This window comes from Wyeomyia smithii, chromosome 3 (genome assembly GCF_029784165.1).
Source record: "Wyeomyia smithii strain HCP4-BCI-WySm-NY-G18 chromosome 3, ASM2978416v1, whole genome shotgun sequence".
Classification (NCBI taxonomy): domain Eukaryota; kingdom Metazoa; phylum Arthropoda; class Insecta; order Diptera; family Culicidae; genus Wyeomyia; species Wyeomyia smithii.
In genome coordinates this window covers 230,328,654-230,355,175 of record NC_073696.1, presented here as the reverse complement: position 1 = coordinate 230,355,175, position 26,522 = coordinate 230,328,654, and the positions used below count along the sequence as shown (strand labels likewise).

The 26,522-nt window shown below is 38.6% G+C and overlaps 1 protein-coding gene across 1 annotated transcript in view; it reads right to left on the bottom strand.

Moving 5' to 3' along the window:
* The window catches only part of LOC129729881 (lachesin-like), a 142,190-nt gene that overhangs the window by 92,286 nt on the left and 23,382 nt on the right, over positions 1–26,522 (bottom strand). Inside the window, exon 2 of the mRNA XM_055688751.1 lies at positions 5,880–6,475. Coding sequence (XP_055544726.1) covers positions 5,880–6,042 — 163 coding nt within the window. The 5' untranslated portion in view covers positions 6,043–6,475. The remainder of the gene's footprint in view (positions 1–5,879; positions 6,476–26,522) is intronic.

Below are 26,522 nucleotides of genomic sequence, written 5' to 3'. Positions count from 1 at the left end.
AATTTTGCGGCTACTCCCAGGAGAGTGTCTTTGTAACTCATACCCCCTGCTTGTCCACTATTACCCTCACTGTTAGTGGTAACGGCACCAGGAAAGCCATCAATACCACCTGCAACCTCAACACGATCAGTATCATGATCACCAGCATTGTCGTTATCAGCTTCTCCACCAACCGCGTTTTTACCAACAGTATCAACAGCAGCGCCATCGGTGAGGCCGTTGTGAGCACCACTACCAATAGCAATTTTCAGTCGATTGTTCACTGATAAACGATTGGGGCAATTTGCTTTGAGATGCCCCGTTGATTCACAAATGAAACACTTCACCGGTAGACCCTGATAGTAAATTCTAGCTTGCATATGGCCAATATGCATACTAGCAGGAATGTCGCGTAGAATCTCCATGTGTATCCCCCGAACACCAGAACAAATGGGGTATCCAGTCTCCGTGCCGTACTTCTCCCGAACCATGTGATGGATGATTCTGAATTTCTGCAACTCCTTCGCAATGTCCTTATCTTCTACCTCCGGCGTTAGACCAAAGATTCTAACATACTTAAACTGCTTCCCTGCTACCGAAATAGCAATGGCCGCCTTGTTTCCGTTCTCGTACTCAAAGTCTATAGTATCCGGTAATCTCTTTACCGTCTCCATAAGCACCTTCTCATCTCGGAACTTGGCGAAAACCGAGAATTCCTTTCCCTCCTTGTACATCGACAAGAGCATGTCACTTGTAATTTCATGTTTACGGAAAAAGTTGAAAACCTCCTTGTCCCTTGGAGCAACCCGCTCCTGACCAAAGTACATTCGCATGGTGCTTGCACGAAAACCGTTGTTAGCCATTGCTCTTTTCCATCAGTTTCTTTATTAGACGATACAGTACACTATTGTGCACAGCACAATACACTTGAAACAAAACTCAAGTTCACAATAGAATTGTTAATCCAGCACAGCTCTGAAAACACGTCTATCACTCTCCAGATCTCTGAGCGAAGTTGGATTCAAATAGAAATCTTCGTTAAACTCCACAGATTCTTCATTACCATCTGGAAAATTTTTGTTTGCTCGAAATAGTGTTGAAAAAAGCAACAAAATCACATGTATGTGATGTCATTACTATGAAAATCACCCTTAAATATGATGGGTCGAAGGCGATCCATTCTTCTTTTTTCGATGCCTTAACGTTCAAGCAACAAAGTAAGGAGGATTCAGCAAAAACGTAGTCGATTTTCAAGGAATCCTCACATATTGATCTAAAAAAAACCTCATTTTCTAGAGAAAGCTAAAATATTTACCAAAAAATAGATGAAAAACCACTAATCATTTTTTCTTATTTTTTTAACATTCCCGGATTGCTCATACGTTTACATAAAAATTAAAAATTAAAATAAACATATAAACTTATGTTATAATGACTGAAACAATATTCTCGAAGCAACCTGGCCCCGTGCAAATTATTGATAATGACTTCGAAATTTTTTATATCTTTCGATAAAAAAGACTAAAGTCTAAATATTTAATGTCAAATATTGTATCAAATTACCACAAATTAAAATAATGTACACTTAGGGAACATTCGTAAAAGATAACAACCCGTTAAGCATACAGACAGAAAGCATACGGACGCAAGGCATAGAACGCTAGGCATAATGGATGGCAGGCATACGGGCACGAGGCATATGGACGCGAGGCCGAATGGACGCGAGGGCGAATGGACGCGAAGCCGAAGGGACGCTAGGCCGAATGGACGCAAGGCCGAATAGACACAAGGCCGATGGGAAGTGAGGCGGAATACGGTATTATCGTAATCATCACAGCCGTCTTTTAATAACATGTATTTCGCTTTGGGGTGTCATTTAGAAAGCAATACACTCGCGGCCTTCGGCCTACTCGCTGTTCGAGCGAATGATGTCCTTACTCGCTACCGCTCGTTCGGACTTAACTAAGGGAGAGAAACTCTGTTTGAGTGGACCATCAGTCGTTTGTGTGCAAAAGGCAGCCGCTTCCGACGGCGGGTCGGCGGCCGGCACGGACTGTGGAAACCACGGCAGCTTAGTGCCGCCACGTATCCTTGCCCTCGATTATGCGTCTGCGCCGCATGATTTGAAAAAATATTATACCCAACCTAAACTCTTTAGGAATATATTTTCGCTTAAACTACATACGTAGAGAAAAAAATATCTGAGTTAAATATAGAATTCATTGAATGACGCTTTTTGTCAATCATCAAGGGTGCAACATATTTTTCAATAGACTCTGCTGCGGAACGTATGTTGCAAATCTGGAACACATAGTCATGATGAGTGGATCTCATGCGATCATACAATATCGTATTCAGCCTCGCGTCCATTCGGCCTTGCGTCCATTCGGCCTCACGTCCATTCGGCCTCGCATCCGTTATGCCTTATGGCAGTATGCCTCGTATCCATTATGCCTCACATCCATTAAGCCTCGCGTCTGTATGCCTAGCATACTATGCCTAACATCCATATGCCATCACGCCGATACACGCCGCCGCCGCCGCCGCCGATACAATCCAACGGCGTCACGCCAGCGCGCCGGTCGCCGCCGAGGTAAAATGTTTTCTACACCGCCGCCGCCGATGATATGGTCGGCGCACAGGTCTAGTTTCAATCGTAATTCACGGTTCAACAACACATTTTTTGTCATCCAAAAATAAATCCGATAAAATAACCTGAATCCGATTATCCTTTTTCGGTTTTCGCTCTATATGAGATTTGATCAAAAATATTTCGTTCCTACGAGGAACAACCATATCTCACTAATTTTTTGACAGCTTGCATTTTTATCGCAATTGTGAGTGGTCGCATTTCTGAACTGCAGAGTACAGTTTACTCAAAGATGACTAGAACAAGATACCTGACTCTTACAGAATTCATCGGACATGATTGTCGCTACGCGTGAGCAAAAGTCGAACTAATTTATACACTGTTAATATGATGTATACCTAACGTCAAAATCAACTGACGACAAGGCCAAGACATGACTGCTGAAAGGTGAAACATTTTTTTCAGTATCCATGTGGACGACTGTACGGTGCTGCCATCCGAAAAATGATAATAATGTGTACGAATGTTTAGCTCTCCGGAAGAATCAAGAATTATCGGAGCATCATTCAAAATTAAGCGTACCATCAGAAATTCCTGATTACCGCTATGAGCACGCTCTACAGTCATGCTTTTCACTCTTGCCGAGGTTAATATAAAGCAAAAATCGGGTGCCCCGGTGAACCAATGGTTCTGAAACCTGGCTTGCAACATATCAAACCTTAAGTTTTGGTAGAATGGGACCTGAAAATAAATATAACTCTTCAATATAAACCCCCACTCTGACAGTCAATTTCACACTTTTCTTTTCGTGCTTTGATATGCAAAAAATATGGCAATAGCATTAGGCGCAAACGATGACAATATCATTAATCTGCATGTTATCTTAAGCGTCGAGCTGCTACACCTTTTTCATTTACAATCTTGAACAGCTCAACGATCGATGACGGACTATGCACGATGCATCGGTTTTGCTCATAGTGACAATTTTATGAGAATTTAAGTCATCAGATAGCAGCACTAACCGTCGGAAATCGGTCGTGTTCAAAACGTATGAAAAATATGGAAGTTAGGTATCTTGTTCAGGTTATCTTTGGTTTACTGCAAAGTGCGCAACATCAACTTTGATGTTCATCTATCCCAGCAGTAACCCTGCTATGGTTCCATATCAGCAATCAGTAACTTAGCCATGATCTCGTATAAGCTTTACAGCTGTTTGGCGCGTTTTACTAATGACAGTTTGACGTGAGAATTTTTGACATATCAATTTATTTCCAGCATACATTCATTCACTGTTTTGTGTTCAGCATATAATTTTGCCGTATTATCATGATTCACTGAATACTGGTTTACTGAACGAAATCCATTAAATTGTAGAATTGAATCACACACCAAAATGTCTTTTCATGATTCAGCAGATACTTTGCTGAAAGCATATCAGGAAGCGACTTGTTTGCTGATTCACAGCATTTTTTTTTTTTCAAAATGTTACTGTAATTCAGTTTCGCAGTTCACTGAATTTCATGCAGTTATTTTATTCTTAATATAAAACAATATTGAATTGATTAGTTCAATCGATTCAATGATTTTCGGAAATACAGTAAAACTATTTGCTGAATACACAATACAGTAAAACTATTTGCTGAATACATAAAGCTATCATTAGTTAAATTCTCCAAAGCACTGCGAAGCTCATAGAGGATCATAGCTAAGTTACTGAGAGGTGATAGGTACAGGACCATAGGTAAATTATTGTTGGGCTGGGTTAACGTAAAAGCAGATATCTTAAATATACATCTTTTAACAATAATTCGGTTATGATTCTGTGGCTGGGTAAAAGGTGGTGCTTGAGGTAAACATGGTTCACTTACACTAACTGGTTATCCCTCAAAATGTACTCTTGCTCATCTTGCTTTGTTGAATGAACAGCAGAATTTAATTGCTGATTATTCGCCAAATGAATTTTAGTTTGCTGAAGTTACAGTTAAGTGCTGTCAGTTTGATGAAATTTTTCTATGGTGTATAGAAAGCTGGAGGAACTGTTGGTCTTACAGCTCGGCAAAATCCTGCGAAATATTGCTAGTTTCTAGCAAAAAAAACAGTGTATAGTAACATTTTGAAAAAAAAAAAAGCTGTGAAACGACTAGTTTGTTGATATGCTTCCAATAATATACTTTGCTGAACTATGAAGAAAATTTTTGGTGTGTGGTACCTTGATAAATTGTATAAATTTCGGATTGTTAATGATAATTTAATTTCTCTCATTACTTTGATAAACTCAACGCTCAACAGATGAGCTTCTCGAATTTCTGCCTGCGAGGGCTGAGACTATCGTGTCAGCCGGCTTCACGTATCTACGGAGACACGTCTTCACTAGAGCCCAAAAATCGCTCAATGAGGCGGCAAAAAAACATTTTCATGCACTACTTCACGTAGACATCTACATTCATTGATTCTGGCACGATGAGCGACTTAAAAAGAAATTGCAGGAGCAAATTGCCTACAAACCATAACCTTTTTGCCAAACTTTCCAGCAAAAATTGATGTGTTTGCTTTGTCGCCATCCTTCTTTCCTTTTCGCAAACAGTATAAAATTGGGAGGTGAGGTCTTATCATTAAGTTTCACGTAGGTCTTATTCTAGCAGAAAATTAATTTTATCTCCTTTTGCCGACTTTCTCAATGATGACAAAGAACAGAACATTATTTCTCGACAGAGGCACAATGTTTTTCAGCGGAGAAGTCTTCCCATTTCTTTAGATAAACACGTGTAACGTTTTCTTTTCTTCACAGTTGCTTTGAAACTTGACTGTAAACCACAGGATGCAGCCAGCTGAACACACGACAAACAAAAGTCATTCAAATGAGAGTATGTTTGAAGATATACCAGCATTATTTTTTTTCCACGTCGTCCAATTATAAATAACAAATCACACAAAAAATTAAAAAGAAAACGATTCCATACAACTTTTCTCAAAATGACGAAAGTTTTTCTCCTCTAAATCATAAATCAACAAATCCATCTTCTGATCCTCCGGCGATTTTCCAGTAATGTCATCTCATTTTAAAAGCTAGACTTTCACAAGGACAGCCGGAGCTTAAATAGGATCAACGAACAAAATACCCGAGAAAATGGAGAAACACATGTTGATATGTGCTAGAAAGGTCCTGCACGATTCGGTTACTCCAATACCTGCTGAAAAAAACGTGAGATTTGTCGACAAACACACGCGCTCGTGCGAATTCATACAGTCGACACTTCCCAGAAAAATAACAAAAAAATATTGGGGAAACCAACGCTTCCCATCCACTTACCGTCCACGAACGCAGTCAGCACGACAAGCCAGACCAGTAGCGCCGCTCCGGTAGAAGCTGGATTTAGCACCGTCATTACCGCTGCCAGGACCGGTCGTCGCACGCAGCAACGACTGCGGCAATGTACGACCGCTGTTGTCCGGCCGGTTCCGTTGATCACCATCTTATGATTCGAAACACGTATCGAGAACTCCCACCAGAAAAATAAACCAAAAACACACTCGCAGGTGGGTAGCGGAGACCCACGGCCTACCTTCTGCTGCTTCTGTAAAAGTGAGTGCTTAGTAGGCGTGTAACTTCGATTTCCTTTCGTAGGAGCCTCCTTTGTTCGTAGGAGGCAGTCGAAAGGCCTTTCTCACTTTATTGACACATTATTTTTGTTTTTTTTTGCTTCCTAGAACTCTTTTCAGCTAAGTTTATCCGGTTACTTCACTTCTCCGAATAGGAGTCGTATAAAAATGGTGTTGGTTGTGCGCTTGAATTGATGAGTTTTTTCACACTTCGATCCCTGCTGGAATTGTTCGTCCAACTATGAACTTCTACTTTCGCTTCCATTCGGGAGGCCTGTCCTATTACTTAAGTGCGGCCAACATAAGCTGCAATAAAACAGAAGAATGATGAAGATTATTTATCGTGGGCTATTTCGACAGGAAAGGTTAGAACGGTTAAGCTAAACTGATTCCACTCTAACGAAGTGGCCAACAGGAAGTTATATAGAAATGGGCAAATTGAAACGTATTTTCGTCATCTATCAAATTTATGTGTTTGTCATGTTTTTTTATTGTTGGTAATACAATTATGGTTTCTCGCATTTTTCACTGTTATTGCATACAATCATAACGTAAATGATTAGAAAAGATGTTCTCACAAAATTGGGTACAATGCGAAAGACTGAAAAAAAATAACCAGTTTGAACCAAAAGAAGAACAAAACTTACCACTGGTACCACCATCCGAAAATAATCCTGCCGCGTGCGCGTTACTAGCCACATTTTCATCGTCATTTACAACGTTTAGTGGATTTTCGAAGACGAGGGCGGACTACTAGCACTACTGGCTGGACTACGCAACCGCCTCGGACAAATGTGTAAAATAACCGTAAAAACTTAGTACCCATTAGCCAAAGCGTCCGTTAGCGAGAAGGAGGCTGACAAATCGTGCTTCCTAAGTGCGGTCAACCCTGCACATTCCGGCCAAATCGAAGAAAACCAAAACCAGTCAAGCGTATAATAAGCATCGGACCTAGACTGAGGAAAGCGTGTTTTCACCGGGGAGAAAAAGAAAAGGTCCATGCGCTATAAATAACAAACCAAATGGCGACGGAGAAATGCAAAAAAATAATCGTTTTCAATCGAACCGAACAAACGGACGGACGCATGGCATTGTGGAAATCTCCGAAAATCGAAATAACTTTCGTTCGGACAAAGAAAATCCATTGCCTTCGGGGTAAGACACAGGAAAAAAACACAACGTTAAGCTGCGATTTCCATGATTGGAATAATGTAAGTGTAGCAATAATTTTATTTGCATGGAATAAGATTCGAGGGAGGAAATCCCGTCCCCAACAGAAAGAAGCTAAACGAGAGGTACTTATACTTGGGCTGCGTGAGGCTCGACATATAAATAAACCTCGTTTTGGCCATGATTATATTCATGCCTGGTGCCGCCAGCGTGGTCGTGCTTCCTGTTGTCGCGAGGGCGGACAAATCGGCGAATCAAGAGAGTACGTGACCGTAAATCCGACTGTCAAAGTTTATTTTATTGGGAGTTATTAGGATCTAATCCTTTTACCGAATTCCTTCTCGCCGGCGTCCGATGAACTATTCCGGTCTCATGGGGTGTGGGGTGGGTGGCAGAGATGGGAACGGCGAGGAAACAGAAGCTTTGACCGAAACTGGTATTCGACTGTGTTTGACCGTGGGAATTTATTGGTCACAATAATTTAAGGTCGATTCGGGAAATATGCTAACGACTTCCTAGATCTGACGGATTGGGGTGAAAGTTAGGCAATGATCTGACCGACAGGGCGCTATCATTTGGGCCAAACTTTTACTTTTTGAAATGTTGACATTCGGGCTTCAATTCAATCAAGTAGACAAAATTAATACTTAAATACTAGCTAATACCTCTTTCGCGTTTTTGCATCTACCCATTGCACAATGGTCCAGAAACTAAATTTAGGGGGAAATTTGGGTCTAGAGCTCTATAGAAACATTCTAGAGAAAAACTTTCTTCTACAAAGTTGTTACATATGCTTATTGAAAAATTATCAAAAATTAGGGTGACCAACATTTTCGATGCGTTCAAGTATCTAACTTTTATCTTTGTAAATAGAAGAAAAGTCTGTTCTACAATGTTATAGCTCCATTAATTTTAAGTAACTTTGTAAAAAAAGTTTTTCTCTATCTTTGAAAACAACCGATTTATATTGAAAAAACACATTTTACGCTCTAACTTTTTTATTTCAAGATTCATCTCAAAACTGTCTTTTAACGACTTTTAGAGCTTTTTAAGAGATACAATTTGCAATGCTGACATCGTAAATATCTTAATTTTACTCAAAGTTATTAATATTTTTCATCAAAAAATATGCGTTTTTCATTTGTATGTCATTCTTTTTGGGGCGAACATAAAAAATATCTCTTGGTCTCATTTTGAAAGGCATACTTGACTCTAAAAATGGAGAAATTGTTGCGTGCGATATTGTTGTTGACCCAAAAAGATCGAAAATCGATCAACTGGTTCAAAAGTTATGAATTTTTTTAAATAAAATACATCGGATATAGCCGTTTTTTATGGTCACCCTATTTCGGAGCTAGTTCCCTTAACAACCCAAAGAAACAATACGGGTTTGATTATTTTCAACAGAGATGCATCTCTGTGATTTTGAGCACAATTGAAACACTTTGCGTGACCATCTTCGAAATAGGGTGACCATAAAAAACGACTGTGTTAAATGTATTCAATTTAAATAAAAAATCATAACTTTTAAACCAGTTGATCGATTTTCAATCTTTTTGGATCAAATTGAAGGTTATCATTCCTAGTTATGAGAAAAAATACCAAAAAATAAATCTGGGTGTTTTCATATGCATAATGTATAAAATTATTGAAATTTTTGTCTTGTTTTTAAATTGAATTTACTCAAATTTAAAAAATAACATATTGTTAAAAATTCCTCCATTTAAAGGAGTCAAGTATGCCAAAATAAGACTAAGAGATATTTTTTATGTTTGCCCCAAAAAGAATGACATACAAATGAAAAACGCATATTTTTTGATGAAAAATATTAATAACTTTGAGTAAAATTGAAATATTTACGATGTCAGCATTGCAAATTGTTTCTCTTAAAAAGCTATAAAAGTCGTTCAAAGACAGTTTTGAGATGAATCTTGAAATAAAAATGTTAGAGGGTAACATGTATTTTTTCAATATAAATCGCTTGTTTTTAAAGATAGAGAAAAACTTTTTCTACAAAGTTACTTAAAATAAATAGAGCTATAACATTGTAGAACTAATTTTTCTCCCTAATTTTTGATAATTTTTCAATAAGCGCTTTATCATGTGTAACAACTTTGTAGAAGAAAGTTTTTCTCTAAAATGTTACTATAGAGCTCTAGACCCAAGTTTCCCCCTAAATTTGGTTTCTGGACCATTGTGCATTGCTCAACATTTTCAACGGTTCTACTGCATCTTTGGTATTTCCACTTAATTCATACACCACAAGGAGTGATTAAATACGCGGAACAAGAACTCATAACGTCTAATCTACTGTATTAAATTTTTCGTGGTTTTTACTGCCCCACTTCTAGCTAATTAGAGCTAATTCATTTTTTTATCGTCATCCCTACATTTACTGCCAAAAACAGAATTTTGGTAACTTTCATGCAAAAATGTGCGGCCGCTAAGAAATAAGAAAGGTATGAAAGGATTTGTATTCCAATCTTCCATAATCCTGAGATAGTTTGCTCGGATCTACCCGGGACCCATCGTATCTTTTGATCGAAAAAATGCCCTCCTACCTACAAACATTTGCAGTGCAATATGAATCTCATCTCAAACACAAATCGCTTCACCTCGACCAAACTTTTAATTGAAATCCTTCCTAAAACTTGTTATCAATTTTTCAACCAAAATCATATAATTTCATATTTTTTAGCAGATTTAAAAATAGAACCTCTCTCGTACAAATAATATGTAAAATTTATCTGTATCATCCCTATCCATCTCCTCAGGTATCATGTTCCAGTCTGCTGATTTCAACCGGAAGTCGCTATATTGTCGTTCAAAATGACGTCAAACACTAACGGGAGTATTTAAACATGTTGCTTAGTTTTCACATAGCCTTCCAGTTACTGGAAGTCTACAATGAGATTTAAAAACATTGTCAGATATTGATTTCCATTTTATTTGAGTAACCAGCGGTTCTCAACCCGAGATACGCGTACCACTAGGGGTACGCGAAAGCCTTCAGGGGGTACGCGAAAGATAAATCAGTAATGGCGGACAAAGCATTTTTTCTTCATAATCTTTCATTTGTTGTTCAAACTTCCTCTTGAAAAACGACTGTAACAGTCAAACAAAGTTCAAATTAAAGCCTAAACTACACAACATGATCTACCACTTCTCTCTCCGACTTTGCGAGAACATTCTAAGCCAGGGGGTACAATCGATTTGGAAAATATCGCCAAGGGGTACGCGGACAAAAAAAGGTTGAGAATCGCTGGAAGTAACGGTTGTTTCACCACGCTAAAGCTCATTAATATGTCGCGTGTTGCATATAGCATCTGTGCGCCAGGAGGACAGCAAAATTCTAAATACCCGTCTTCATTGCCAAAATTTTGAATGAGGTGTGAAACATGTTCTGAAACGGATACTCATTTTCAGCAGAACACACCGATTCTGCTCACAGTTGCAATTTGATTAAAAGAACAACCTTGAAAAAGGCCGTTTGACGCAATTGCAAATTTCATTCAATTATCGCATAAATACGTCAAGATATCCACACTAACACCATATTATCTTTTGTCTAATTTGGTTTATTTACGGGGGCTTTAAGCATAATGTCATCTCGCTTCGCGATGTTAATTTTAGACCAATGTTGTTAGTGGCTCCGCCTTTTTTTCAAGTTCTATCGTTTTCACTGTTTCGCAATACGCAATAAGATTTTATTCCGTATGTGATACGAATATACAATATATGAATCTCATTTCGTGTTGGCAAACAGTGCGGCTGGAACGATGGAGCTCTCAGCCACGCAACCAAATAACACGTTGTATCCTGCAACGGGTTGAAAGAAACACAGTCAAATTCGTTTTGTGTCGGATGGAAGCAGATACCAACAAAGCAGCATTCTCAGCCACGCAACAGTAGATCTCGCTAATGCATGTTGCATTCTGCGGCTACGAGATTACGGAACTTAGTTCTGAGCTCGAAATATTGTGGTTTCAAACTATAACCGTCCTTCTTCAGGCAAAACGGTAGAGGAGCCAGAAATGATCACATAAGAGTTTTCACAGGCACAAGACTTAGGAAAAAGGAAACGCATCATCTGGGGTGATGCAAAAATGTGTTTCACAGGCGTTGCATAGCCTTTTTTTCGAAGTCGGCCATTTCTGGCTCCTATACCGTTTCACCTTAAATCTTTCAATATTTCAAATGGAGTGTAGAAAATTTCAAATCAAAGCCAGCATTTTTTACAGTCATTGCCATTTTTGTCCACGAGACCACATATATAACTGAAGGGTTTGATGAATAATAATTTACGTAGTCCAACGTCTATCATATGGTCGTGTCTTGGATACCAGATAAGATGTTGATTTTTATTTGGGGGTGTTTTAACCAAGTGGTCATTCGACGTCTTGGGTAACACCTTCTACTTATTTTTATTTTTTTCTTGACATAAATAAAACAAATTTATTTCTCCTTGTCGAGTGTATCCAGCTTTTCACGCGCCATAATGGCGGACGCCATAATGAACAATTCGTAATATGTTACCTACCCTTTTGACAACTCTGCTTACGTCAGTTGACTCTTCATGTATTTCACACGAAAAAACAATAAATCTGGCAACATTAATGTTGCCAAAACTACAGAAATCACAAAACTGACGTAAGCAGAGAGGTTCACAAATTACGAACGCGCATTATAGCACCCGCCATTATGGTGCGTAAAAAGCTGGATACGTTTTTGACGTAGGTCTACACCTACGGCACAGGTCAACTAATATTTGCTTCCATGAGCCTATACTATCTGATGTCTCGAAAGTAAAGCTTTTCGATAAGTTCGTAACAACCTCTTTCATCAGACAATTCAACGATCTGCTGTTAGAATGTTAATAAAACTAATGTCTTGAAGAAAAAGTGCTGGTACAGGCAACAGTATCGTACCGAGCCATTCATGAGTAGAGCGCTGACCATTCGTCGTCTATCAGTGCTGTAGAACTCAATTTCTATTTGTGTGCAGCCAAGTGAAAACTACATACAGTGAAAGCGACTTCACACAAATACCGACCAAGCAAAAAATGACTTTCGTATGCCAACTTATAGAATCTATTTTGATGTAGAACTACGTCTTATGACAACATAGGAGTGCAAATTGACAGACCGAAAAATCGAGAACGACACAAAAATTGTCTACTTTCAAATGCTTAAAACTCAATCAGTTTTAAACGGATTTCCTTGATTCTTAGAGCCATCGATTGGAGAATTAGTTTTGCGTCCACCAAAACGCGGAAAATTATGATAGTGTGACGCTAACAATTGAGCAATTCCATTGCATATGTATTTTCAATAGTTATTTTTGATCTGACTGAAGCTTCGCACAGATGTTCCTATAAACTAGAGATGCCATTTTGTGATATTTGTTTTTTTTTTCTTCGAATTACGACTTTCTTTTTATAAAAAAGATATCGATTATTACAGAAAATAGTACCAGAACGGTTTGTTTGATCGGTGTTACGTCTTCGGCAAATTGTAGATAGTAAAGAGTGCTACAGTCAAAAATTAATCATTCATAAATGTATGGGTGCAATCTTTTCTATTTAAAAAAATAAAATCAAGTTTCATTGTCAAGCTCAATTCCTTCAGAATAGAAAAAAATATTGACTTCAGCATCCTTTTTAGCGAATGCGAATTGCTGGATCTTTCTCTTGACTTCTGGCACTAAGATTTGGACAGCTTTCACGGTCACTTTGTTTGCCGCAGAACGCCAGTTCGTCTTGAACTACATCTCGTTGATAACTATTTTTTCATATCTTCTTGAGGTTCCGCTTGACGATAGCCCAGTATTTCTATAGCGTGGAGCTCTGGTGTATTGGTAAGGTTTATGTCCTTTGGCACCACCTAGACGTTGTTCGCGACCTATCACTTCATGGCCTTTTTCCGTAATGGCAAGATGTCAAATTCGGGCAAAACATAACCTGCACATAAATTTTCCGGTCAGCATCTTCACGTACAGCTTTCGCGATCGCTGTCTATCCGACTTGTTTTGCTTATTGTCAAAATTTGGAGTCACCACATGTTCGTAAGTCGACAGCTCGGTTCGTTTTTAAGCTCGATTCACAGTTGTGGATGACATTTGCAGCTTGCTTCTCGGACGAAAAGGTTGGGATTTTGCTTGAAACCGCTGGCCACTGTTTTCAACGTTTTTTCGACCTTCGGATTTCGATTTCATACTGCAGCCTTCCATAGGGGACGGACATAACGGAAAAAACCAGCGAACCACGCGTTGGTGATTGTAGATCACCTTCCACAGCGCTAGATTTTGGATTTCCCGCCTGTGTGGGAAGCATTGTCATACAAGCATATCTTCAGCTTCGTGATAACTAAAACCAATCGTCCTCTCAAAAGCGGCCGCATATTTTCAATTGAATTAGGGGCCGTCCAAATTCCACGTGAATAACTAAGGGGTGGACGGAGGTCGAGGAATACATTGGCCTATAACAACAATTCTACAGATATTTTGGTTTTAAGAGTCGTTGTCAGTTTAAGAAGATTTTTAAACCATTTTTTCCTTTTTCGCTTCTTCTATGTTCTAGAGATGTTTCACGACCATTTTGAGCTGGATTTAAAGTTTTCTCTTGAGTTTGTTTTTTCTTCTGATTTATAGTTGCTTTTTCAAGTTATTAGACACTTATCTGAAATCAATTTCTTATCTGTTTTTTTATCGAGGTTTTAGAGGTGTTCTTTGCTTTTCTTTTTTCAATTGGGAGTTAATTTCTTCTTAGTATAAATTTTTGTATGTTTTTGCCTTTCTCAATCACTTGCAAAACCGAAAATAGCAATCACTTACAAAACCGAAAGTATACAAGTGCTCCAAAGGGCCGAATGGCATATTTCACTCGACTCAGCTCGACGAGCTGAGCATTTTCTGTATATATATATATATGTGTGTGTGTGTGTGTGTGTGTGTGTGTGTGTGTGTGTGTGTGTGTGTGTGTGTGTGTATGTGTGTGTGTGTATGTGCAGATTTTTATTCTCACTAACTTTTCTCAGAGATGGCTGGACCGATTTTCATGAAATTAATTGCAAATGAAAGGTCTTGTTGCCCCATAAGACCCTATTGAATTTTATTGTAATCGGATTTTTAGTTTGGAGGTTATGTATCAAAATGTAAAAACCATGAAACATCATTATCTCAAAAACTACACAACAGATTTGAACAAAATTGATTTCAAATGAACGGGCTACCTAAAAACCCTTAACTTTTTAATTTTATGAAGATTAAACATACGATTCAAAAGTTATGAAAAGAAACGTGTTCTGAAGACTGTTTAATCTCACTCATGTTTTCAGAGATGGCTAAACCGATTTTCATAAAATCAGTGTCAAATGGAAGGTCTAGTTGCCCCATAAGACCCTATTGATTTGTTTTGCAAACAGACTATTACTTTGACTGTTATGTTTAAAAATGTGAAATCCAGCTATGAAAAGGAACATATTCCGAAGACTACTTGAACTCACTCACTTTTCTCAGAGATGGCTGACCCGATTTCCACAAAATTAGTGTCAATTAATAAGTCTGGCTGCCTCAAAACACCCTATTGAATTTAACTGTAATCGAACTGTAACTTCGTCTGTAATGTACTGAAATGTGAAAATCACGAAACTTCATTATCTCAGAAACTACACAACCGAATTGATCAATATTATTATCAGATAAGCGTACTAGTTAAGCGTTAACTGATGAATTATGATTGAACGTGGGTTCAAAGTTTGGCTGCCCTATTCGTTCCCATTTCATTTTATTATAATCGAACTTAAGCAACCGTTATGTATTAAATTGTTAATAAAACAACGAAAGTCTATTATCTCAAAGATTACGTGACTTATTTGAACATAACTAGTGTCATACGAACGAGTCATCTCTCAAACCTACAAATAATAAACTTAATAACAATTTAATATGTGACTCAAAAGTTATGGAAAGAAAAGAAATTCAAAGCCATAGTTTAAATCTGGTTTCGTACTATTTGAACGTTCCAAATTCATTGATTCCTTGCGATGTGTTTAAAGTCTGCAAATGCACGACGAATCGGCCATAGGATATGATCAAAGTCAAATAACAAATCGTTTGGAATGATTGGTTTTATCGAAATGACAACATCCTCGACTCTTGGCTTCTGTACATCGTCTAATTCTGAATATATTCATATTGGGTGGAATTCGATCATTTTCAGCAGATTTGGCATCAATCTGACACCGGAAGTGGGGTGTCAAAACATTATGGGCATATTTTTTACCACTAAAAACATTTACCTGCCAAATTTGGTTCCATTTAGTTGATTAGTTCTCAAGATATGCAGAAATTTGTGTTTCATTTGTATGGGACCCCTCTCTTCCAGAAGAAGGAGGGATCTTAAACTATCATAGGAACCTTTATCGGCACCAAAAACCCCTACAAACAAATTTTCACGTCGATCGGCTCGGTAGTTTTCCAGCCTATATGGATCAGACAGACAGACAGACCGGACTGCATTTTTATATGTATAGATTACAACATCATTTTTTTAGAACCTTAAGAGTGAATATACATTTATTGGATTGAAGCGTTCATGTAAATCGATTTTTACAAATAATAAGTTTGAATGAGAAAGGCTGGGTCTGACCGCTAGGTGGATTAATTTTCTAGCATAATCTTTTGTATGCTTTCGTAAACTTTTTTTTTGTTTTTGAGTTAAAAAGATTTCAATCAGTTTGCTTCTCGGAGCGTTTTGAGTTCAATTTCGTGTATAAGGTTTTAAATGTTTTTTGACTTTATAAAAAAGCTGTATATTTTTAGTTTCTACAGAAGCTTTCAGCCACGTTGAGCTAACTTTTAAATCTTTTTTGTTTTGTCTCTTGTTTGATTCATTCGAGCGGTTTATAACTCCATTGAAAATTAATTCTCGTTTCGGTCATATTATGCTTATGTTCAGCCTCAAATTTAGTTTTGCTAGAAGTCATTTTAGAGTAGATTTTGGAGTCAATTGTGTTGGTTTTTCACGCGTTAAGGAGTATTTCAAATCATTCAAAGCTTAGTTTGTGATTGTATTCTGGACTTTAATAACGCTTGCAAGAATTTAGATATCTTTACTGGTTTGAAGTGAAGTTATTACATTTTTTGCAACAACCAATATGAGATCAACATATCAGCTTATTTTCAACAGAAATTTCCACCGGCATTTGAAATTACTTTTGTTTTTAGTCGAAACCATTCACAGTAAAATTTAGAATCAATTTCTACTTTTCTTGATATCATCTATTATTGTTATTGTTTTGCTGTCATTTTTAACGCTTAATCAGTAAATAAACCACAGAAACAACTTTGTTCAATTTTTCTTTGAAAAAAATGTCCACGTGGATTTTTAAATGACCACGGTTGTCCACGAGGGTGGACGAGGGGACTAAAATGACGATTTTTCTGTGTGTATTATAAGGCATTGCCTTACGTTACATATGTTAATTTCGCATCGCTTCAACTTATATGTATTCCCTGTGCAACTTCTCTAATGGTTCTAAAATCACAAAATCGTGTCAAAAACTCTAATTCCGCCTAAATTGTCGTTCTTTATCACTGTGTATCGTTATTTTATATATTGTTTAAATAAATAATGTTATTTCTAAAGGGCCTTTTCGAAGAGTTACTCAAATCAATAAAAATACATGATTAAAGAAAAATGAATACTTGATACATTAGTAAAAATTTGACACTTTTCAGCGCTTTCAGTTTAAAATTTATTCTGTGTGTAACAATTGCCGTGTCAAATAAACTATTATTAATCTTAACTGTGTGTAACGAAGTTCAGTTCATTAGTTGTACAACAGACAGACAGACATTCACTTTTATACATACAGTCATGGAGAAAAAAATAAATACACTTGCAGTGTTGGATGATTTTTCGTATTTGCGCAGTGATTTTAATTGTTGTATGATGTTATGTTACGTCATTAAGATCTGCAGACACTCTTTTTGAAAGAAAGAAATAACTGGAGAAATTTCTTTGTCGGTGGTTCCAAAAATTTTTTGTGTGAGTTAGTGTTTTTAAAGTGGCGACAAAAATAAATACACTATTGAAATATATATACATAACAATCCAAATTAGCTTTATTTCTCTACATATTGTTAGCAAAGTGATTTTTTACGTTACTAAACTCACTTTCAAAATTTTGTGGCCTGTTATTTGTTTTGTAAAGCCATATTCAATCTTCGTGGAATGTTTACCCCCAGGTTTTCACGAGTAGAAGCTGAACTAGCATTTCACGCTGGCTGTCCGACGTTCCATAAGTCTGTTTTATTTTTTGGATGATGCTTTGCAACTTAGACTTCCCAATCTTCTATAGAATTTCTAAAGGATTTAAATTAGGAGTCTGCGCAGGTCAAACTAATAATTTTATATTTTCGTTTGAAAATCATCTTCGTGTTTTCAATACTGTATGTTTAGGATCGTTATACTGCATAAAGATCCAGCAAAGTGAAATGTTTTCTTCGGCATATGGAAGCAAAATCGACCACCTAGGTACACAAGAAACTTTATTCTACTTCAAAAGCGACACATTTTGGCAAAAACTGAATTTTCTAAAAAGTTTTTAGACTAGGGTGCAACTAAATGGCATATCGTGTTTTGGTCGGATGAGTCGAAATTTAACCTTTTTGTTTCAAACGGTCAGCAGCTGGTGAGAAGACCGGTGAATACTGCCTTCAACGCACAATTAACCACGAAATTAATAAAATTTGGAAGTGACCACAAAACGGTGTAATACTGTTTTCTGATGCTGGTATGGAACCCATTGATTTTATAACATATACTATGAATACTAACGACTGTGTAGATATTTTATGTAGCGCAATGCTTTCGTATGCCAAAGAAAACATGCTTCCTAGTTGGAGAGTAACGATCCTAAACATGCAGTATTGAAAACACGAAAATGATTTTTAAACGAAAATATGAAATTATTAGTTTGACCAGCGTAGACTTTTAATTTAAATCCTTTAGAAATTCTATGGAAGATTGGGAAAGTCTAGGTTGCAAAGCATCATCCAAAGAATAAAACAGGCTTATGAAACGTCGGACAGGCAGCGTGAAATGCTAGTTCAGCTTCTACTCGTGAAAACCTGGTGCTAAACATAACCGGAAGATTGAATATGGCTTTACAAAACAAAGGACAAGCCCCAAATTTTGAAAGTGAGTTTTGTTACCTTTTAAGGTCACTTTGCTAATGATATGTAGAGAAATAAAGCTAATTTGGATTGTTTTGCATATATATTTCAATAGTGTATTTATTTTTGTCGCCACTTTAAAAACACTAACTCACGCAAAAAATTTTCGGAATCACCGATAAAGAAATTTCTCCAGTCATTTCTCCGTGCCTCTTTTCAAAAGAGTGTCTGCGGATCATAATAACGTAACATAACATCATACTACAATTAAAATCACTGCGCAAATACGAAAAATTATCCAACACTGTAAATGTATTTATTATTTTCTCCATGACTGTATAGATTGTGCTCGAATGCTTTAGTATTTTTTTTTTTTCAAATTTAGAACATACTAGTGAGTGTAATTGTATAAGACGAATGAAATGTTAATTCAAAACAATCCAATAAACGAAATTTTTTCTGATTGAATTTTTTGTCGCAAAATCCAACATTTGATAATGTAAATTGTCAGTTGAAGATCATCAAATACAATTATGTAAATATTAAACTTTAAATGTTCAAATGAATTTTGGGCCCTTTGTAAAGCCACCTCCACGTTTTTGAAGTAAACGAAATTATAGAAAAAAAAAACACACTGAAAACCATGTCGCGTAAAGTTGTCGTCATCGATGATTCATGACTTTCGGTCTGTTTGTGGGTGTGCTGTGCAGTACGTTTCGCTCCTTCGATGCTCTAGCACTTGTCAGCACCCGAGTGGGAGGAAGTATCTTTCGCGGCATAACTGAAACATGTTTCCATAATGGCACAAGTTTATTCAACAACTCGACAGATAAACAGTGTTTCTTTGCTCGACAGTGTCGAAGTTGTTCGTTGGGAGGCACCACCGACCGAATAAAAGGCTGCTCGATGCCTAAACGCCTGACAACACCACCGCAGCTTGATGACTTCATTCACTGTGTCACTGGGAGAAAGTTTTAAGTTCCATTCGATGTTAACTTATGAAGGAAAAGTAGATGCATGTCTCGTATCTGTGTGCGTCTGACAGAACGTACAGAATCAACTCATTTATTTTATAACCACAATGTTTGATGTTTGATCTTTTCCTGCTGCCGATAAAATAATTCATTTATTTGATGTTCAATGTACTGGTGAAGGCCTGAATTTGAGAGTTTGATTGGGAAAATTTTCTGACTGCACACATTTGCCTCAATCAAATTTTCCAATTTGGAAGCGCCTCACAGAGCAAAAAGGAATACCAATTCCAGCTCCAGTATCTGGAGCTCCTGCCGGAAGAAAGTAAAAAATTTTCACACACGTAGCAAACCATGCCTGAGTTGGGGGCGGAGGCGGGAAATATTTTCAGCGAAGCAATAAATTCAAGTCGAAAAAGTTTTTCGTTCCTCCCTCGCCTGTAACAATCTCGACATTGGACCTAAAATTTCCCTTGTACTAATGCTTGATTTTCCATAGGGATAAAAAAAAACCGTACACTTCCAGCGTTGTAGGTTCGATTTTTTATTCCAAAGTAAAAGAACATCCGACAGATAGTATAATGTAGGGTACGGCACACTGAATGGAGATCGAAATTATCGAGCAGTAAATAACAAACTTTGCGGTAAAAACTCAAAACTTTTCCCTCTGTTTTCTCTGGGGGGATCATCATCCACCGGATCTAAGCGAAGGCACGCTCGATGAGTGTTGTTGATGGCAAGTTTTCGTCAGATTTTCGCTTTTTGCCCTGCTCCCAAGAACCAGTAAGCGTGAGAGATGATGAAACGTATTGTTTTTTTTTCTGTTTCTCAGATTCTCTATCAAAAACTCGCAAACATTTATCGTTCCGGTCAGCGGTCAGATTCGTGATGGGTTGTTCTGTGCAAATAACAAGTTGCAACCATATTTCGGGTGCAACCTTAAACAATCGACTGCTTGGAAAGTTTTTTCCAGTATTTGATTGAGAGATGAAAAATTGAAAGGTCAAAGTCAACGGACCAACAACAAAAGTTTGAATCAACAATTGGCATGTTCCAAAAAAAAACAAATTACTGAGCGTCAAAAAACAGAAGTTTAAGTCAAATGTCATACAAAGTAAGCAGACGCCAAGTTGGGAGCGGAAGTTTCAAAGTTAAAAATTCAAATGAAGGTTGAAAGTTGCAGGTCAGATATCAAGAAATAGAAAATATTAAAGAGCAAACTTTTTGCAAAAAAAATGTCAGTAAAGGAGCAGCTGCTGAGAAATGGGATTTCAACATTGAACATTGGGAATTGTGAATTATTAATTAAGAGTAGAGGATTGCCCAGCAAACAAATTGGTTCATATAACTTGCACTCAACTCTGTTAAGTGAATTCTTATTTGGTAAAAAATGACCATATAAGATGCATGAAAAGCGCCTATGTATACAAATCTGGAGGCCATTTACGTGCATTGTGAAAACAAAACTTGTATAACTTCGCAGGCTATTTTGAATGGCCTCATTTGAAACTTCAAATTGCATTCTATACGACTTATGACACGATAAATTACTTCATTTATAATCTGATATTGCGTCTTATAGGAATTAAATTTTATACGATACTAGCTGACCCGGCAAACTTCGTCCCGCCTATTTTAGTGTTTAATTTAATAATTTTAAACATTTCAAATTTATTGATTCCTTGCGATTGGATTATATCGTTTAAAAATAATTGGTTTTATCGGAATGGCAAATCCTCAACTTATATATTGGGTGCATTTCAGTTATTTTCGTTGTTTTCCAGAAACTGAAAATGGTCATCTTCTAATTCAAAATGGTGACCAGGGTCAATGCTTGGCTTCTTTACATCATTTCGATTACGGACTTATCCATATGTAGTAGTATTCGGTTATTTTCGGCTGTTATCCAGAAGTTGCCATTTTTCAATTCAAACGGTTGTCTAAGGTCAATTTGTAGCTCCTTGCATCATTCTGGATCCGGTGATCCGGAACCGTAAGTCGCCATCTTGGATTTAAAAATGGCACTTGGAAACAATTTCTGGCCCATGAGCGCCATTCAGGTTTAAGAAACACCCATATTGGGTATTATTTGGTCATTTTCGGCTGTTCTCCAGAAACCGGATGTCACCATCTTCGAATTCAAAATGGTGTCTGTGGTCGATGCTAGCTCCAGTGTATCATTCCGGTTCCGAAGATACTCATTTTGTATGGAAATCGGCCATTTTTAGCTGTTTTTTAGAAACCGGAAGTTGCCGTCTTACAATTCATAATGGTGTCTGAGGTCAATTTTCAGCTTCATTCTCGTTCCAGAGATGCTCATATTGGGTGGTACTTTAGGCTGTTTCCAGACACCGGAAGTCGCCATCTTAAAATTCAAAATATTGTCTGAGGTCGATTCGTGGCTTCAGTGCATCATAACAATCCCGGAAATACCCATATTGGGTGGAATTTGGTCATTCGCCGCTGTTCCTCAGAAACCGGAAGGCGCCTTCTCACAATTCAAAATGTTGTCTGAGGTTAATAGGTCGATTTGTGGCTTCAGTGCATCATAACAATTCCAGAAATACGCATATTGAGGGGTATTTGGTCATTTGCCGCTGTTTTTCGGGAATCGGAAGTCGCCATCTTGGATTTCAAAATGGCATTTGGGAACATTTTCTGGCCTCCGTGCGTCAATCTGATTAAAGAAACGCTCATATTAAGTGGTATTTGATCATTTTCGGCTGTTTTCCAGACACCGGAAGTTGCCAGCTTACAATTCAATATGTTGTCTGAAGTCGATTTGTGGCTTCAGTGGTCGATTTGTGGCTTCATTGCATCATAACAATCCCGGAAATACCCATATAGCGTCGTACACAAATTATATAACGCTAAAAACCTAGATTTCAGACCCCCTCCCCCCTCTATGTTAGATATGACTCCCCCCCTAAAGTTACGTAACGCTGGACAACCTGTCACCCCCTCCAAATTTGCAATGTTGAGCAAATATTTCAGTTACGTAATGGGCTCAACTACCCCCCTCCCCCCTATGTAACAATAAGCAACGCAGACTTATCCCCCCTCTCCCCCCCCCCTTCTTGCGTTACGTAATTTGTGTACGACGCCTATTGGGTGGTATTTGGTCATTTGCCGCTGTTTTTCATAAACCGGAAGTCGCCATCTTGGATTTCAGAATGGCATTAGGAGACAATTTTTGGCCTCTGAGCGTCATTCTGGTTGAAATGGTCTGGTTCTGGTCTGAGGTCGATTTGTGGCTTCAGTGCATCATGACAATCCCGCAAATACCCATATTGGGTGGTATTTGGTCATTTTCGGCTGTTTTCCAGACACCGGAAATCGCCATCTTACAATTCAAAATGTTGTCTGAGGTCGATTTGTGGCTTCAGTGCATCATAACAATCCCGGAAATACCCATATTGGGTGGTATTTGGTCATTTGCCGCTGATTTTCAGAAACCGGAAGTCGCCATCTTGGATTTCACATTGGCATTAGGACACAATTTTTGGCCTCTGAGCGTCATTCTGGTTGAAGAAACACTCATATTGGGTGGTATTTGGTCATTTTCGGCTGTTTTCCAGACACCGGAAGTCGCTATCTTACAATTCGAAATGTTGTCTGAGGTCAATTTGTGGCTTCAGTGTATCATAACAATCCCAGAAATACCCATATTGGGTGGTATTTGGTCATTTGCCGCTATTTTTTAGAAACCAGAAGTCGCCATCTTGGATTTCGAAATGGTATTTGGAGACATGCCAGAAGAAGGAAGGGTGTCGAAACATTATGGACATGTTTGTTACACCTAAAAACATTCACCTGCTAAATTTGGTTATACTTGCTTGATTGGTTCTCGAGCTGTGCGTAATTTGAGTTTCATTTGTATGGGACCCCTCCCTAATAGTAGAGAGAGGGGTGTCAAACCATTATATTTGTTACCCCTAAAAACAATCACTCGCCAAAGTTGGTTCCATTTAGTTGGTTAGTTCTCGAGATAAGCAGAAATTTGTGTTTCATTTGTTACTAGCTGACCCGGCAAACTTCGTCCCGCCTATTTTAGTGTTTAATCCAATAATTTCAAACGTTTCAAATTTATTGATTCCTTGCGATTGGATTATATCGTTAAAAAAGGATTGGTTTTATTGGAATGGCAACATCATCAACTTTTGGCTTTTGTATATGACCTCTATTTCGGATATATATTGGGTGCATTTCAGTTATTTTCGTTGTTTTCCAGAAACTGAAAGTGGTCATCTTCTAATTCAAAATGACGTCCAGGGTCAATGCTTGGCTTCTTTACATCATTTCGATTACGGACATATCCATATGTAGTAGTATTCGGTTATTTTTGGCTGTTTCCCAGAAGTTGCCATTTTCCAATTCAACTTGTTGTCTAAGGTCAATTCATAGCTCCTTGCATCATTCTGGATCCGGTGATATTCATATTGGGTGGTATTTGGTCATTTTGGGTTATTTTCAGGAACCATAGGTTGCCATCAAAACATGGCATTTGGAGACAATTTCCGGCCCCTGAGCGTCATTCTGGTTCAAGAAACACCCATATTGGGTGTTTTTTGGTCATTTTCGGCTGTTTTCCAGAAACCGGATGTCACCATCTTCGAATTCAAAATGGTGTCTGTGGTCGATTCTAGCTCCTGTGTATCAATCTGGTTCCGAAGGTACTCGTATTGTATGGATATCGGCCATTTTTGGCTGTTTTCTAGAAACCGGAAGTTGCCATCTTACAATTCATAATGGTGTCTGAGGTCAATTTTCAGTTTCATTCTCGTTCCAGAGATACCCATATTCAAAATGTTGTCTGAAGTCGATTTGTGGCTTCAGTGCGTTATAACAATTCCGGAAATACCCATATTGGGTGGTATTTGGTCATTTGCCGCTGTTTTTCAGAAACCGGAAGTCATCATCTTGGATTTCAGAATGGCATTAGGAGACAATTTTTGGCCTCTGAGCGTCAATCTGGTTAAAGAAATACTCATATCGGGTGATATTTGGTCATTTTCGGATGTTTTCCAGACACCGGAAGTCGCCTTCTTACAATTCAAAATGTTGTCCGAGGTTGATAGGTCGATTTGTGGCTTCAGTGCATCATAACATTTCCGGAAATACGCATACTGAGGGGTATTTGGTCAGTTGCCACTGTTTTTCGGAAACCGGGAGTCGCCATCTTGGATTTCAAAAAGGCATTTGGAAACAATTTCTGGCCTTCGTGCGTCAATCTGATTGAAGAAACGCTCATATTAAGTGGTATTTGATCATTTTCGGCTGTTTTACAGACACCGGAAGTCGCCTTCTTACAATTCGAAATGTTGTCTGAGGTCAATTTGTGGCTTCAGTGCATCATAACAATCCCGGAAATACCCATATTGGGTGGTATTTGGTCATTTGCCGCTGTTTTTCAGAAACCGGAAGTCACCATCTTGGTTTTCAGAATGGCATTAGGAGACAATTTTTGGCCTCTGAGCGCCAATCTGGTTGAAGAAACATTCATATTGGGTGGTAGTTGGTCATTTTCGGATGTTTTCCAGACACCGGAAGTCGCCATCTTACAATTCGAAATGTTGTCTAAGGTCGATTTGTGGCTTCAGTGCATCATAATAATTCCGGAAATATCATTCCGCGTCGAACACTCGGCAGAAACGGACGTGCAAAGTGGTCGTTCTATTACAATCCGGTCCGTGTGTACGAATAGCCAAACAAAAGAGTGTATTATTCGCGCTAAAGGCCAACTAGATTGTGAGTTGTGACGCTACGTTCTGTACCCGGCTCGCAACTTTGGCTGTATTGGTGCAAAATACCAGCTGCAGTTTTGATCTGTGCACAGTGAATAGATCTTTCTAATTCAAGGCCATCATTTGACAGTCGAGTCGTGTCGCTGTGCTGAGTGATCTCACACCCGGCTCACTGCTGGTGGCTGTATTGGTGCTGCTGTACTGGTGCTGCTAGCTGCTTTGGGTGCAGCTTCGAACGATCGGACAACCACTGCTGGAAGGAAGAAGTAAATAGGTACGTGTTCTTGTCGGCGCTAGTACGCTAGTGCGCTACATTTAGCGCGATGGATATAGATCCCTCGCCTCCCGTGCCACCATCCCCGAACCCCCTTGACCCTGACCCTTCTGTTACCCCCTCCCCTGTTCATTCTCCAGTCCCCCCTCGCCCCAGGCTTTACCCGGACGGATCTCAACAGGGCAGCTATACTCTTTATTTTCGTCCTAAGGCAGGAGTGAATTCAAAGCGATTAAACATACTGCAAATTTCTAAAGACCTGACGAAGGGGTACAAGGCCGTGACCGAAATTTCCAAGGTCCGACCTAACAAGCTCCGTGTCGTGGTCAGTGATCTGGCACAGGCCAATGCTATCGCTTGCTCTGAGCTCTTCACACGCCAGTATCGCGTTTACATACCCGCACGAGACGTGGAGATCGACGGTGTCATAACCGATTCGAGTCTGTCTGTCAAGTGTATCCTAAAAAGCGCAACCGGTTGCTTAAAAAATACCGAAACACAGGCGAAGATTTTGGATTGTAAGCAATTGCGGTCCATGTCTCTCGTCGGCGGTAAAAAAGTTTACACTCCGTCAGACTCGTTTCGCGTTACGTTTGCCGGATCTGCACTCCCTAGCCACGTCTCGATCGATCGGGTTCGTCTGCCTGTGCGATTGTATGTACCCCGTGTTATGAATTGCACCAATTGCAAGCAGTTAGGCCACACAGCCGCCTACTGCTGCAATAAGGCACGATGTAGCAAGTGTGGGGAGACTCATGCGGAAGATTCTTGCAGTGTTAATGCTGAAAAATGTATTCACTGTGGGGAAACCAGCATGAGCTCTCCACATGCCCGGTGTACATGCAGCGCAGAGATAAAATCAAGCGGTCACTTAAGGAGCGTTCAAAGCGTTCTTATGCTGAGATGCTGAAGAAGACCGTGACCACTTCTACCATAACATCGAACCCCTTTGATCTGTTGCCCTCTGATGAAACCGATTCTGACGATTCATCAGCGGGAACATCTTATGCCAATCC